The following is a 16,000-nucleotide window of genomic DNA, read 5'->3' as shown; positions in this document are numbered from 1 at the left end:
ATTTCTTTCTTTGAATACACTGGTCTGAGGAGGGTCACCAGACCCGAAACGTTAACTCTGACTTTTCCTCACAGATGCTGCCGGACCTCCTGAGCTTTCCAACAACTTCTGTTTTTGTTACCAAAGTATTAAGGGTGCTTTGCATCAGACCAAATCTTTTCCTTGAAATCTGTCTTTGTTAGTAAAGTAACACTGCTAAGTAAATTTCTAAATTCCAAACACTACTTAGAATTATCAATTCTGCAAGTATTGCCCAACTAATTTCTTTCTTTGAATACACTGGTTCAATTATCAGTCTTTCTACATTTCCTTCTGCTAGTTTTTAAAATGTATTAATGTATTAGCATAATGCTTAAATTTTGTTGTGTGCATCTGTTGCTGAGATGTGTTGAGGTTTCTCACTGCTTGGAAGGCAATGAACCCATCCATCAGACCTATAGCAAATGCATTCACTTTCTTGTCTAGAAAAGAACTTGTGAAAAATTATTAAAGAAATCATAGGAGAGCATCTTGGAGAAAAGGGATCTTTTCATCAAAAAATATTGCTTGGCTAGCGTACAATATTTTCTCTAATGGAGTTGATAGAATCTTATTAACAGTGAGAAGCCTTCTTTATGGTTGGGTAGTTGTTGGGGAGATTTGGAAGTTGGAATTTTTCTCCTTGGAGGGTTGATGGTTAAGGATATAAATTGGAACAGTATTAGGCTACACTGCCACATTGAATCTGCTCAACCATTCAGTGAGATCTTGGATGATTTTCCAGTTTTACCCACTGCCCTATGGTATATTTCAGAAGTCTGTTGATATAAAACTTCAATATGCTTAATCTCTGAGCTCCAACAACCCTCTTGGTTAGAAAACAGCAAAGATTCACAACCCTGTGAAAAAATTTCTCCTGTCTTAAATGGCTGATCCCTAATTCTGAGAGCTTGTTCCAAATTGTCCAGCCAGGGGAAACTGCTTCAGCATCTACCCTTTGAGAACTTTCTATGCTTCAATATATTGGCCAATGGTGTGATTTTAAACTCAGTCTTACTAGCACCATGTTCTATCCAACTGCGCGCAGCCTGAACTAAAGAAAATATTGAATAGAAATGTTCAAAATCGTAAAAGCATTAGATACAACAAAAATGTTTCTGCTGGGAGGTTAGCAAGCACAGAATGCAAGTTTAAGTAATTGTCAAAAATTTCCAAAGACGAATGAAGACAAATTATCTCCTACAACAAATTAGGATCATGAATGCACTGCCTAAAAGTGTAGTGGAAACAGTCAGTCATAATTTTCGAAAGGTAATTTGAGTGCCGATATAATAATTTCCATGTCTACCACAAAAAGCATGGGAATGCAAAGGCATCATGAGCTGAATGGTTAGCTGGTTTCCGTCTATATGTTTCTATACCTGTTTTTTGGGTGCACTGCAGAGAGACCTAATGATTATTGTGCCTTGCCGTTTATGCTGTTTTTAAAATAGAATATGATGATTTTTATTTTTAAAAGTCAAACTTTATTGAGTTTTTTATCTTTTATTTGGCCTGACATCAGTTTGATTATCGTCCTTTTGGTAAAGTTGACGTTTGAGGTTAGTTTGAGTTCCCTTTAAAGGGAGGGCATGTTAATTTAGTTACAGATTCCTTCAACAAATGTTTGTAATTCTACTCCAGAACTATTTGATTGAACACTGAGAATTATAGCACATACCAATAAGTGAAGTGCACAAATTGATGAGGATTCAGGAATTGGGTCCATGGTCATTTATTTCCATGATTGCAAAAGGAAAGTTAGTCTTATCACTAACTGTAGTGGGTTACAGATACCTCAAGCTTTTTTACAGAACATTATCAGAAACGTGTATTACAATTACCAGTTTCTTTGTCTAAGTGTCTTGTATAATCTGCAGTTTTGCCACAGCTTTCATAAGCATTGACTGTATGTGACCCAAGGCCAGTACTATACTTTTGTTAGTGTGACTTCTACTAGCTTTGACAGTCTGTGTACATCTCATTTGTTTTGTACATCTATGGTTCCAACTTACTTTGTTACCAATAGTATGACTGAAGCTTTAACTCTTAACCAATTTCACCCCTTCTCCATATGTGGTGTCAATTATATTCCAAGCACTTAATATTGAACTGAATATAAAAACCGGCAAAGAATGACTTAAATGTTAATGAGGGAACAATAAGAGAGGAAGTCAGCCAGAAATTGAAAAACATATGGTAAGAGTTTCTAGCAATATTTTAAAAAGTTACAAGATTAAGAAAAGTTAGCATTGGTTCTATAGAAAGTGAATATAGAGAGTTTAACAAATGGAAAATAGAGATGGCAGATAATTCAAACAGGTACTTTGCATCTGTCTTTAGTATAGAAGATACAAGTAACAATCCAGAAGAAACTCTAAATTGGGAGACAAAACGGAGGGGGAAACCCTGGGAAAATTATAACCATGAGGAAAAAGTGTAAATGCTGGAGCTACAGGCTGGCAAGTGCACAGATCTTAAAAGAAGGTGGTAGTGAGATAGTTGATGCATTAGTTTTTGTGTTCCAAAGCTCCCTACATTTGTGAAGGCTCCAATTAGTTTAGAAAATAGTAAATGTAACTACTTGATTCAAAAGAAGAGACAGAAAGCAAGAAACTACTGGCCAGTTAGCCTAACCTTTGCCATAGGGAAAATATTAGAAGCTACTGTTACAAAAGGTATAGCAGGGCACATGGGTAACCTCAAGGTAGTTGGGCAGAGCCCACATGGTTTTGTGAGAAGGAAATCATGTTTAGACTATCTGTTGGAGTTGTCTGAGGAAGAAAAGTGCTATGGATAAAAGAAGATGTACTGTATTTAAGTTTCCAGAAGGCATTTGATAAATTGCCACATCAAAGGTCATTGTGGAAAACAAAAGCTCCTGATGTAAGAGGTAGCATAATGGTGTGGATGGAATATTGGCTGGCTAACAGGAAGCAGAGTGCAAGCGTAAATAGGTGTTTCTCAGGTTGACTAGATGTATAAGTGGTGTATCTCAGGAATTGATTTTTGGCACAAACTATTCAGAATTTTATGTAAATGATTTTGATAAAGGATCAAATGGTATAGAGGCCTAGGAGTAGGAATAGGCGGTTTGGCCCTTTTTTGAGCCTGCTCTGCTATTCAGTGTGATCATGGCTGATCATTAACTTGGTACCTGTTCCTGCTTTCTCCCTTTGATCCCCAGGAGCTATATCTAACTCCTTCTTGAAAAACATACAATGTTTTGGCCTCGGCCACTTGCTGTGGTAAAGAATTCCACAGACTCACCAGTCTGGGCGAAGAAATTTGAATAAAGCAATGGTATGTTTAGGTCAAATTTGCTGATAACGCAATAGTGTGAAAGTAAGTTGTAACAGAGCATGATGTGGCAAAATGTGCAATTGTTCATTCGGTAGTAGAATAAAGAAGTATTCTGAGATGCTGAGGATCTAGGTGTCCTAATGCATGGATCTCAAGGCTAGTGTGCAAGTGCAGCAAGTCATTAGGAAAGCTAATAGAATGTTATTTATTGAGGGGGATTGAATATAAGGGTAAGTAGACTTCGCTTCATTTATGCGGGGCACTAGTGAGACCCTATTTTCAGAACTGCATATAACATCAGAAGGATGTAAGTGCATTGAAAACAAAAAGCTGATACCATTTACTAGACTTAATACAATTCATTAATTCAAAGTATATGAGGAAAGGTCAGTTTGTGTGGTATTTGTAATAGTAAGAAGTGACTCAGTTGAAGCATGTAAGATCCTGGAAGGTCTTGGCGGTGCCTACAGAGAGGATGTTTTCTCTTAAGAGAGAATCTATAACGAGGGGTCAGCAATTTTGGAAAAATAAAGTTGAGGTGAAATTTTTTTCAGCATGAATTGCCAATCTTTGGAACGCTCTTCCTGAAGAGGTGGAAGCAGAGCTGGATATATTCTTCGTAAGCAAGGGGGTGGAAGGTTATCTGGGGTAAATGTGAATCTGGAGTTGAGATTAGGGCCAAATCAGCCATGGTCTTACTAAATGGTGGAGAAGGCTTTGAGTGAAGAAATTTCTCCTCGCTTCAATCCAAAATGCCTTGCCTGCCCACCAGGGGAGACATCATCCCTGGGCTGAATGGCTTACTCCTGCCCTTGTTGGAATGTTCAGATTGAGTGGTTTTTGGTGGGGAGTGACAAGTGGCTGTAGTAATGCAGGAATAGTCAAGGACAGTGGTTTAGTTTTCGCTTAGTTTGCTTTCTTTGGGATCTTTTAACTTTTATGGGTTCTCAAATTTGAGCCCCAAACGTCAACATTGGCTTTCTCTTATAATTTAGGCACGGGGGTTAGGAAAAAAATAGACTTGCTATTGGGCACAAGTTGGCAATGGTAAATTAACTGTATTCTGTGCTATTGTTTGCTGGTAGAGAAAGTGCAAGAGAACTAGAAGGAAGTGGGCTTGAGTTGTTTGCACAAGTCAATTTATAATTGTTAGTGGTTTTTCAATTCCAGGAAGAGCCACTTTTTTTTTAAACTTAACCAGAAAGGTTACAGTTTGATTAGTGGTGTTTGCCTTAGTTTTTGATCATTTTTTTTAATTCTGAAGTATGTTGCTGTTGAAGTTGTCTATGGTACGTGAAGTGGAATAGTTTCCATTAGTACTTTGCAGTTCTGAGTGGGAACAGTGCAAAAAAAAACTTGCACTTGCTATTGATTGCTTGTCTTTAACAGGTTTTTTTTCACCTTCCCAATCCCTGTGCATTTATTTCAGAATAAGACTGTTGCTACCCCAAATCAAGGGGTGTGGGACATGAGAGGCAAACAATTCTATGCTGGTATTGAGATTAAAGTCTGGGCAGTTGCTTGCTTTGCACCACAGAAACAGTGTCGTGAGGAAGTCCTAAAGTAAGTATTCTATCTCTTTTTTTTTTGGTTTATAGTTCATTTCATTTTGTTCGAAGTTTGCTGGAAAGCACTCATGTCAAAAACTTGTGCTTGAAATGTTCTTGTGCATCTTAGTTAACTTCTTTCTTCCAACCCAAAGTTTCCAGTTTCTTCTAGTCTGCATAATTGGATTATACTATTGAAAATACATCTGTACTGTGTATTGTTTTTATTGTTTACATTGAAATTACTGCAAGTTATAAAATAAAGAACTTCTATTACTATGCCAAATGTTTGAGGGCTAGGACAAAAGCAATAGCATCAAATTGAAACTGGCGACATTAATTTTCGAAGTGCTGGATACAGGCGGGAGTGGATGGTCTTGTGCTTTGTAGCTTTAATTATGTTCCTTGATCTTTTGGTTATTTCTCTTTCTTTCTCCAGAAACTTTACTGATCAACTGCGTAAAATTTCGAAAGATGCTGGAATGCCTATTCAGGGGCAACCATGTTTTTGTAAATATGCGCAAGGTGCAGACAGTGTAGAACCTATGTTTAAGCACTTGAAGATGACTTATGTTGGTCTACAGTTGATTGTGGTCATCCTACCTGGAAAAACCCCTGTATATGGTATGTAAAAGATTAATGTATAATTTTATTTACCTTAACTGTCCTAAGTTTAGATTATGGCAGACTTTGGATGCTACCAAGTGCAAAATAAAGAAATTGACCTCTTTCTCTCAGGAGCTGCGGTGTAAGTATTATTTAGAAAATAGTAGCAGGAATAGACCATTGAACCTGCTCCTCCCATTCAATATGATCATTGCTGATCATGAATCTGAACACCATATTTCTGTTCTCTCCCCATACTCTTGACACCATTAGCCTACAGAAATCTGTATTTTGTTTTAAATACATTCAGTTACTTTGCCTCCACAGCGTTCTATTGTAAAGAATTCCACAGGGTCACCATCCACTGAGTGACAAAATTTTTCCTCATCTCAATCTAAAATACACACATCACCACGATCAGTTCTGTCCAGCACTGTCAGAATTTTGTCTTAATAAAATGCTTCGCTTTTTTTCTAAATTCCAATGGACAGTCACAGTTGACCCAGTCTTTCTCCGTGCAATCAACAATCCCAGGAATCAGTAATGAACCTTGAAACATTGTCATTCCTACATTGAAACAAGCTACCAGTTTGCGTCAGTATTCAACATTCCATGCCTTTGGGTTCCTCTGTTAAAACATTTTAGTCTTGGTGATAATTTTTGGTGTGGATTTGTGAGAAATATGAAAGGTTCCCCAAATTTGTAGCATAGATGATGGAATGTAAACTTAAAACTGAAAATTCTGTGTTCTGCATTTCCTATCTGAGTCAATTTAAGAGGAAATAGGTGGCAAGGGGAAAGCTTCCTGAGAAGGAAAACCCCACTATGCCACAACTATGCCTTCAGCAAGCATGTTAAAGCAGTTTTGCTTAAGTCCTGATGCCAATTTTTTGGCACAGACTTGGTGCTTATAGTGATGGGTGGTGGGCACATAAAGAGAAATGTAAACTAATGTAAAAACATTTTGTAACTTGAAATTCATAATTTGTGTATGTGCTTGCAGATTACAGATATGGTTACTTCAACATTTTGTTAAAGGGCTAATTATTTTTCATGATGCATTATTTGCTTGATAGACCGATGATCTTTCTAAAACTTCACCACTTGATCGTTCCGTAATGCCAAGTAGAAGGTCATTAAATTAGATTTACCAGGATTTTGCCGGGATTGGAGGATTTTCGTTATAAAGAGGGGTTCGATAGGCTGGGACAGTTTTTCAGTTGAGCATAGCAGGTTAAGAGGTGACCGTATAGAGTCTTATTAAATAATGAGGGGTATAGATAAAGTGAATGATAGGTGTCTTTTCTATAAGGTTGGAGATTTCAAGACCAAGGGGCATATTTTTTAGGTGAGGGGAGAAAGATTTTAAAAAAGATGTGAGGGACAATTTTTTTGCATAGTGGTTTGTGTGTGGAATGAACTGCCAGAGGAAGTGGTGGATGCAGGTACAGTTACAATGTTCAAAAGACATTTGGAGAAGTACATGAATAAGAAATGTTTGGAGGGATATGAGTCAAATGCAGCAGGTGGGACTAGTTTAGTTTGGGATTATGATCGGTATGGACTAGTTGGACCAAAGGGTCTGTTTCTGTGCTGCATGACTCTGATCCTATAAATGAGAAGTGGCTTGGTGAAATAAAATGACATAAATCTACTTCTTGGTTTCTAATGTTGAATATACTAATGCACTAATCCCAAGCAAAAATGGATTTGCTCTGAAGAACTGTTTGCAGGATGGAAGACAAATTTATTCGGGTGATGTCTTTGAGTATAACTTATAGAAATGTTAACATCCGGAGCAGGATGTAGGAATTCTTTCCCTGTTTGCGAACCCGTAATAAATTCAGTGTTCTTTGAAAAACTCTGTCATTTTCAAACTTGCATTTTTCTCTTCTAGCTGAAGTGAAACGTGTAGGTGACACGCTATTGGGAATGGCAACACAATGTGTTCAGGTGAAGAATGTGGTCAAAACTTCCCCACAAACTTTATCAAATCTCTGCTTAAAGATCAATGCAAAACTTGGCGGAATCAATAACGTCCTTGTACCTCATCAGCGGTAAGTACATTCAATTTGCATTTACCCAACTGCAGTGCTCTAATGCACTGATTTATGGAGGGCAGCTTGGCCGTACCAAGTGAAGGGCATGTATTCAATGTCAATGAATAAGCAAATCAACATTTAATTTGTTATATTTGTTGAGGTTAGAATGCTGAGCAACTGGAAGATTCCATATTTTGAGACACTCATTAGCTGTTGCATGAGACAGGTTATTTGTTTGAGATCTGGGCAGTACTGGCAAGGATACCATTTATTGCCTATCCCTGCTGTCCTGGTGAGCTGCCTTTTTTGAACTACTGTAGTCCATGTGATAAAAGTACATCCACAGAGTTGTTACGGATTTCTAAGATTTTGACCCAGTAAGAGTGAAGGAACAAAAACAAACATTGCTGGAAAAGCTTAGCAGGCCTGGCAGCATCTGTGAAGCAAAAGCAGAGTTAACATGTCAGATCCAGTGACCCTTCCTCAGAACTGATGGTAGCGAGGAAAATGTCGGTTTATATGTAGAAAATAGGGTGGGGGGAGGGGATCAGGAGTAAACAATAGGTGGATAGAGCCCAGAAAGAGAGAAGAACAGTTGGACAGACAAAAGAGTGGATAAAGATCTGGCTAGGAGGGTGAATAACTGTTAATGGAGACTGTTAGTGGCTAAGAATAGGTAGTGTGTAATAACAGACTGTGATAATAAGGTCTTATGCGTGGGGTAGGGAGAGTTCATGAGAGAGATAGTAGAGAGGACATGGGAGAGTTCAGGTCTAAAATTATTGAACTCGATTATTGAGTTCGGAGGGCTGCAGGGTCCCCAAGCGCAAAATGAGTTGTCATTCTTCCAGCTTGTGCTGAGCTTTGCTGGAACACTGTAGCTAACCTGAGACAGAGATGTTGGCCAGGGAACAGGGTGGTGTGTTAAAGTGGCAGGCAACTGGAGGCTCAGCATCTTTACTGCGGCAGAACGTAGATGTTCTGCGAAGCGGTCACCCAGTCTACGCCTTAGTTTCCCTAATGTAGAGGAGACCACATTGTGAGCAGCAAATGCAATAGACTAGATTGAGAGAAGTGCAGGATTTGGGTCGGACCCGGTTGAGGGCCCTATTGACACCTGTGCTGGGGAATCCTCTGTTGAGGAAGAAGGTGGACATTGTGGAGGCTCCCTTGTCAAGTTGGCCTCATCAGAACATATGCAATGGAGACCGAGGAACTGGGAGAATGGAATGAAGTCTTTAAAGGAAGAAGGGTGCAAGGATATATAGTCCAGGTAGCTATGGGAGTGGGTGGGTTTATAGTAGATATTAGTGTCTAGTCTATCCCCAGAAATGAAAACAGATGTCGAGGAAGGGAAGGGAGGAGGTGAAGGTAGACCAGGTGGAAGTGAGGGCGGGATGGAAATTGGAAGCAAAATCTATGAACTTTTCCAAGTCTGTACAAGAGAGAAGCAACACCAATGATATCATTGATATGTTGGAGAAGGAGTTGTGGGTGGGGTCTGGAATAGGACTGGAGGAAGAAATGTTCCCACACACCGCACAAAGAAACAGACATAACTGGGGCCCATGCAGGTACCCTGACTTGAAGAAAATGAGAGGAGTTAAAAGAGAAGTTGTTGAGGGTGAGGATGAGTTCAGCCAAGTGGAGGTGGTGATGGTTAGAGATGGTTCAACCCTTTGCTCCAGGAAGAAGCAGAGAGCCCTGAGACGATCCTGGTGGAGGAAGAAATGATGATTATAGTTCCAGATCCAGATGTTGTCAGACTTGGAGAAGAACTTGCCAATGGTAATGTTCCATATTCCTATCTTTGTTCTTTTATGTGGTGGGGGTCATTGTTTGGAAGGTATCAAAAGGAGCCTTGGGACTTGTTGCAGTTAGATGTATCTGCAACAGATATATTGGTGAGGACGAGGCCAAGTATGCTTTTCCATCTCGTTGGTTTCCATCCACCTTCTGCAGACACCCCATTTAGTAGTGGTGCCACAAAGCCAATCTTAGTGGGTGTTTGAAAACCACTTAGTCTTGCCTCTCTATGCTTCTTTTAATCGGTGTTCAACATTGTGAAGTATTGATTCATCAGCTGAGTTGGTTGGATGATAGCTGGTAATCGGCAGAAGGTTTCATTACTCATGTTTGACCTGATGCCATGAGACTTCTTGAGCTCTGAAGTTGATGATGTTAGGGAGGTCATTAAAGTAGCAGCTGAAGATTATTAATCCAAGAATACTGCCTTGAGGAACTCCTGTAGTAATGTCCTCAGTTGAAGTGTTTGGTCTTATAGCAAACAAAATCCTCATACTTTGTGGTAGGTATGACTGTAACTGGTGTAGATATTCTGATTCTGCTTTACTTGGTGGTCTTGATATCACAGTTAGTCAAATGCACCCTGATGTTTGAGCAATTACTTGCCTTGCTTCTAGAATTCTGTTTCTACCTCTGTTTGTTTGGACCAAGGTTTTAATGAGAATGAGCAAGTTTTTTTTTGATGAAACCCAAACTGAACATTGTTCAGTGTGTCTGCTCACCATCGATGGCACTTGACGCATCTTTCATCACCATGCTGATGGTTGAAAATAGAGTAGTGGTGGTGATTGGCCAGACTGGATTTGCCTTTTATGGGTATGAGACATCACAGCAAGTTTCCACTTTGAAGTGATACCATGTTGTTGCTGTGCTGGAAAAGCAAGGTTAGGGTATAGGAATTACTAAAATGAAGTGGAAATAATAAGTGCATTGGTATATTACAAAATCATAAATTCCAAATATCTGCCAAGTTTTCTTGGTAGCCAAGAAGAAAAAGGAAGCATTTTCTAAATCTAGCATATGTGTCCATCTGATGTGTTGCAGTACATCTGGTGTAGATAACATGCAATAAATATTCAAACAGAGGAGTTTTCTTAGGAATACAGATAACATCTATTATTTGTCCATCTGTAATCTATATGTTCAAATGTTTAAATTAAGTTACTGATGTAAGGTTGTAATTTTCTCTCAAATGGTGCTAGATAATAGTGCAGACTATTCTGATTTTCTTTAAAGCTTTCATTCCCTTCGATCGCTACCATGTTTGGGTGATAGAATTTCTTATTGGTCATTAACACTGCAATGACAATATTAAGAGCATTTAGAAACTAAAGCAAATATAGTTTATAGCTTCAGCACAGGATGTTAGTTGCAAGGTCATTATTCTGCCTACTTAATTCATGTGATGTATGTGCATCATAATTGCAAATTGCTCGCAATGAATGCTAGAAATTTAATGACTATTTAGTTAGGATAGGAAACATGCATAATCAGGAAAAGATAGGGCCCACCTGGGAGCCAAGTGGCAAATTGTTTGGACCAGAAGACACGAGTAAGGTTTTAAGAGTTCTTTGCCTCGGTAGTCACTATTGAGAAGGATGATGAAAGTATAGAAATCAGAGAGGACGTTTGTAATTTTTTCAAAAACAAAATCACAATCTAGAGGGAGGGATATTAGCAGTTTTGGTAGACTTTAAGTTCAATAAATACACAGGCCCAGATGTATCCCAGGCTGCTGTGAGATGCAAGAGAGAAGACTGCCAGGGTCTTTCCATTAATATTCAAATACTCTCTGACCATGGACTGAAGGAAATTTTTTCATTCTACAAGATGGTGGCTATCTGGAACTCACTGCTTGGAAGGGTATTAGAGGTGGATACCATCACAACATTTAAGTAATGATGACTAGGTGAACACTTGAAATGCCAAAGCATACAAGGCTATGGTGCAAGTGCAGGAAAGTGGAACTGGAGTGCATGTCCACGTTGGTGGTCATGTAGCAATGATGGGTCCAAAAGACCCCTTTCTGTGCTTGAAAACTCTGACTCTATAACATTATCTATTATATATTAACTTGAGGATTCACCTAAACCAGAATTGTTTACCCTGATTAACTAGTTAGGTGTTAGTGTTGAACCTCAGTATTGCATTTTAAGAATGTGAAGATTTGTATTATATTTAGGCCATCCGTGTTCCAGCAGCCTGTCATCTTCTTGGGAGCAGATGTCACCCATCCTCCAGCTGGAGACGGCAAGAAACCCTCCATTGCTGCTGTAAGTTGTTAAGCGCTATATTAGAAAACAATTCCTGGCAATGTTGAAGAATTGATTATACTCAGGTTCAGAAAGTAAGTGTGCCAAATGCTGAAGTTTACTGAACAGAAGTTGAAGCACTCAATTTGAATTTAATATTTTCAGTTGAAGGTAAAAATCAGCCAGAACATTATTTGACTGAAAAACACACAGCTAAGGTACTGATAGCTGTGGTCATTGCCCACATTAATATCAGGTGAAGAACGTTAACAGGAAAAAGTCCATTTTGTGGCTCAACATCGTGCAAGAGGGAAAAACTTGCTGTTCTTGGATAGCTTTTCTAATTAGGTTAATGGATAGCAGTGTTTTGTTACGTATTCAACTACATGCCTTCTATCCAAACATTCAAGAAAGTCCCTCCCTTCACAATTGTCTCTGAAGCTGTGGTACCTGTTTAATCCACAACAAACTGCAGTTAAATATTAAGAAATTGGTTTGCTTTCTAGGTGGTTGGTAGTATGGATGGACATCCGAGCCGCTACTGTGCAACAGTACGTGTGCAAACATCAAGACAAGAAACTTCTCAGGACCTGCTGTTCAGTCAAGAGGTGATCCAGGATTTGTCCAACATGGTGCGTGAGCTCCTGATTCAGTTCTACAAATCAACCCGCTTCAAGCCAACACGCATTATCTACTACAGGGGTGGAGTTTCTGAAGGACAAATGAAACAGGTTTGTGTTGGTGAGATGCTTAACAAATCATGGAATCATATAGTAGTATAATGCAGAAGAAGGCCTATCAGCCGGTTAAGTCTGGTGGCTCTTTGAAAGAGCAATTTCCAATAAATTCATGACTCCCATTATAGGGGAATCTGCTTACTAAACTTCTTAAGTAAAGCTTCGAAATAGCTAAAGACCAGTAATCCCAATTTTGCCTATAAACTTACCGTAAGTTTGATTATAAATTTTCATGGTTGTTCTCTGCTGTAAATTCCAAGCCAGCCTCGGCTTGCTCCTCCTTGTTCTCCTAATCTTGTGCAGTTTATCCATGTGAACTCGCTGTGACAGAAACCATTCATAATTGTGGCTTCCACAACAACGACGACTTGAAACTGACCTCTAAAACAGTTGGCTTGTATTCATGCTTCTTTTTGATGGCCTCCATAATCTGAGAAATGAGTTGTTATCACTAGTGGGTTTTCAGGCTCCTAATCTCCCCAGATGCAATGGCAGGAGTTTGGTCATGATGTTGGGAGGCAAGAATGACAGCTTGACGCTCTTGAGTCCAGCAATGTTGGGGTGAACGGGACAGTTATCTATGCTCATGATGATCTTTTTCTTCCACTAATACATTTTGCCAACTTTCCTGATCCATACATCAAAAATGCTGGAGGTGCAGGAGATTTTGTTAGTCTTATTTTGCACAGGATGTTGCTTGGCATTTGCAAAGTAACGTGACTTCTTGAACTTCTCTATTGCAAGAAGAGACTGTGTGTTTTCCATGCCATCCATTTTGGCACAGACTTCTTTCAGTTTCTACCATACATGTTTAATCTTGAAACATCTAAGGTCAATATTCTAAAATATGGCAGAACTGTCTGATTTCAACAATGTTAAAAATGTCGCTCAATGCATACTTGTTCAGGACATGGGTGAGATCGTTTTTGAAGTTAATTGTCTGTCATTGTCTCCATAATTGCTACACCCTCACTGCTTACCAAGTGGAATATAATGCCATACCTTGTCTTGAATTGGCCATTCATTGGTGCTGGTGAACTCCTTGTAGTCCAGCCTCTTTGCCAGGGCGCTGCCTCTTTCTTGCAAAATTGGACCAGAGATGGAAACGTTTTCGCTCCAGCAACTAAGAACCAAGAGGCAAGCTTCTTCGAAATTGAGATAGATAGTGGTTTTGACCCTCTTCTTTACTAGAGAAGACCTGCTTGCTCAGCACCACAGTTTTCCACTTGCTGTATTGACTTCAATTTGTCTCTAATCAAAAGCACTTTTAATTTTCTGACTGGTTTAGCCATTGGATTTGAATTTGCTTTCACAGGGATATCTTGATGTCAAATAATGAATTGACTTCAAGATTTTGCACAGTTGGATGGCCTAGCTCTGCTTTGATTTGTTAGCGGGTCATTTGACCAGTTTACATGACTTCGACTAATTCGGAGTTAGCAGTCTAGAACTTCAGTTTATCTTGGGTGTCATTCTGTTGGATTTGATTGACAGCTGGTGGGAATGGTTGGTAACTTCAACACAACCAGAATTTCAGGTTATCCAAATGTAATTACTTGTGATTTCACTGTAACTTGTGCAAGTCCCTGTGTCTCCAACATCCATGCAATAGTTACTGTACAAATATCTATATAGTTCCCAATTGAAGGGTATCTTCAGGTAATGCATTCCCAATTCTTAAATGTTCAAATATTGTCATGTCACCTTGGCAGATATTTTTAATCAGCCTGTTCAGATATATTATGACATGTCTGGAGTAGGTTGGATTTGAACCCAATCCTTCTAACCCAGATGAAGGGATGTTACCACAGTGCATAAGAGCCCTGATGTCACCTCCACTGGTACTTTTGCCAATCACTTCAACTGTCTGTCAGGTTACTGATCATCAGCTGTCGGAGACAGTCATCTGAGCCTGCAATAATTTAAACAAGTTTTTTTTTCTGAAGAAGAGTCCTGACCCAAAATGTCAACATTCCTGCTCCGCTGAAGCTGCTTGGCCTGTTGTGCTCCTCCAGCTCCACACTGTGTTACCCCTTTTTTTTTTTAGATATGTGTTCTCTTTTGTAACATGTATAACACAATAGCCAATTTGCATGGTCCTTAAATTCTGTACACCCATTGTTTCTGGTCATTGATGTCAGATTTCTGAAATATTGCATTGCATTTGATCTTTAACCAAGTAGACTAATATGATCAAACTTTGCAAGCCTATTTTTGGTTATAGCTGGGGATGAATCTTATCCCTTTATTTTCCTGCAAATAGCTCAGCTGCCTCCTGACAGTCTCTTAATGCGATTGCACAAGTTTAGTTATCAATTCTAGTAATATTAATTACTGACCTTGGTTTCACTACTGTTGAGGCACTGAATCGTGACAGCCTTCTCCCAAAAAATATGAGTGGTCATATCTTTTATCTCTGTGCACAGTCACAGTGGTATTTAAAGGCTTGGAAGAAGAATGCTCAGCCTGAGAAAAGGATGGTTCATTTAGAAGGGAGCCCTACTCTTCAATAACTATCCACAGCTATTTCATTGGACAAGGGTTGGTGGAATAAGCAATGTGCTAAAAATTAACAATAAGGAAATAACACTCAATGGAACTATAAATATCCTTGCAAAATTTATTCCTTTTCTGTTCAAACTTGCATATAGGTTGCCTGGCCTGAGCTTATTGCCATTCGGAAAGCCTGCATTAGCCTGGAAGAGGACTACAGACCTGGCATAACATACCTTGTTGTTCAGAAACGACATCATACGCGACTGTTTTGTGCTGACAGAAGTGAACGGGTAGGTGTCCTTGTATGCAAGCATGCTACTATATCAAACAATCGTGCTAGGTAAATGTATTCACACTTACGGAAATAAACTGTATAATGCAGGAGTGTCCAGCATGATCCCTCCTGATTACTGGCCCCTAACCCATTTAATCTTGGGGGGGAGAGGAGGGAGGGAAGAGAGTGAGTGAGTGCGGGGGGGGATGGTGAGTGAGTGCATGTGGTGGGGTGGAGTGGAGAGTGAGTGAGTGAGTATTGTGTGGTGGGGTCACCTGTAGTGTGACATGAACCCAAGTTCCTGGTTGAGTCATTGGTACCAAACTTGGCTATCAGCCTCTGCTCTGCGACTCTGCATTATTTTGTATTCCGAAGTCCGCCTTGGAGGACATTTACCCGAACACCCGAGGCCAAACATCCTTGACCGCTGAAGTGTTCCCCTGCTGGAAAGGCACGTCCCTGTCTGGTGATTTATTGTGCAGTGTCCATTCATCCATTGTCATAGCGTCTGCGTGGTTTCACCAATATTCCGTGCCTTGGAGCATGCTTGCCTACAGTGCATGTGACTTTGCCAACATTGCCTATCTTGTGACTATTTGCAGTGCATGTGGTGGGTAGTGTTCCCGTGTGTGATGGTAGTGTCCATGTTGAAGATCTGACATATCTTGTAGAGGTTACCATGACAGGGTTGTATAGTATTGTGGTCGATGTTGTCCTGAAGGCTGGGTAGATTGCTGCGAACAATGGTCTGTTTAAGGTTTGGCGGTTGTTCTGAAGGCGAGAAGTGGAGGTGTGCAGAAGATCTTGGCAAGGTGCTCGTTCTCTCCTGTCTGTCTGTCTGTCTGTCTGTCTGTCTCTCTCTCTCTCTCTCTCGTGTGTGTATACACACACACACACACACACACACACACACACACAC

The 16,000-nt window shown here is 39.7% G+C and overlaps 1 protein-coding gene across 2 annotated transcripts in view; it reads left to right on the top strand.

The window, feature by feature from the left end:
• The window catches only part of LOC109936650 (argonaute RISC component 4), a 34,876-nt gene that overhangs the window by 2,296 nt on the left and 16,580 nt on the right, over positions 1–16,000 (top strand). For both annotated transcript variants that reach the window (XM_020535246.2, XM_020535247.2), the window contains exons 2-7: positions 4,751–4,884; positions 5,308–5,492; positions 7,372–7,531; positions 11,505–11,595; positions 12,081–12,305; positions 14,963–15,097. In XM_020535246.2, the coding sequence (XP_020390835.2) occupies positions 4,751–4,884; positions 5,308–5,492; positions 7,372–7,531; positions 11,505–11,595; positions 12,081–12,305; positions 14,963–15,097 (930 nt within the window). The remainder of the gene's footprint in view (positions 1–4,750; positions 4,885–5,307; positions 5,493–7,371; positions 7,532–11,504; positions 11,596–12,080; positions 12,306–14,962; positions 15,098–16,000) is intronic.

The sequence above is a fragment of the Rhincodon typus genome, chromosome 27, assembly GCF_021869965.1.
Source record: "Rhincodon typus isolate 14 chromosome 27, sRhiTyp1.1, whole genome shotgun sequence".
Taxonomy (NCBI): domain Eukaryota; kingdom Metazoa; phylum Chordata; class Chondrichthyes; order Orectolobiformes; family Rhincodontidae; genus Rhincodon; species Rhincodon typus.
The sequence above is the reverse complement of the archived record's forward strand: the minus strand, read 5'-3'. Positions and strand labels throughout refer to the sequence as shown.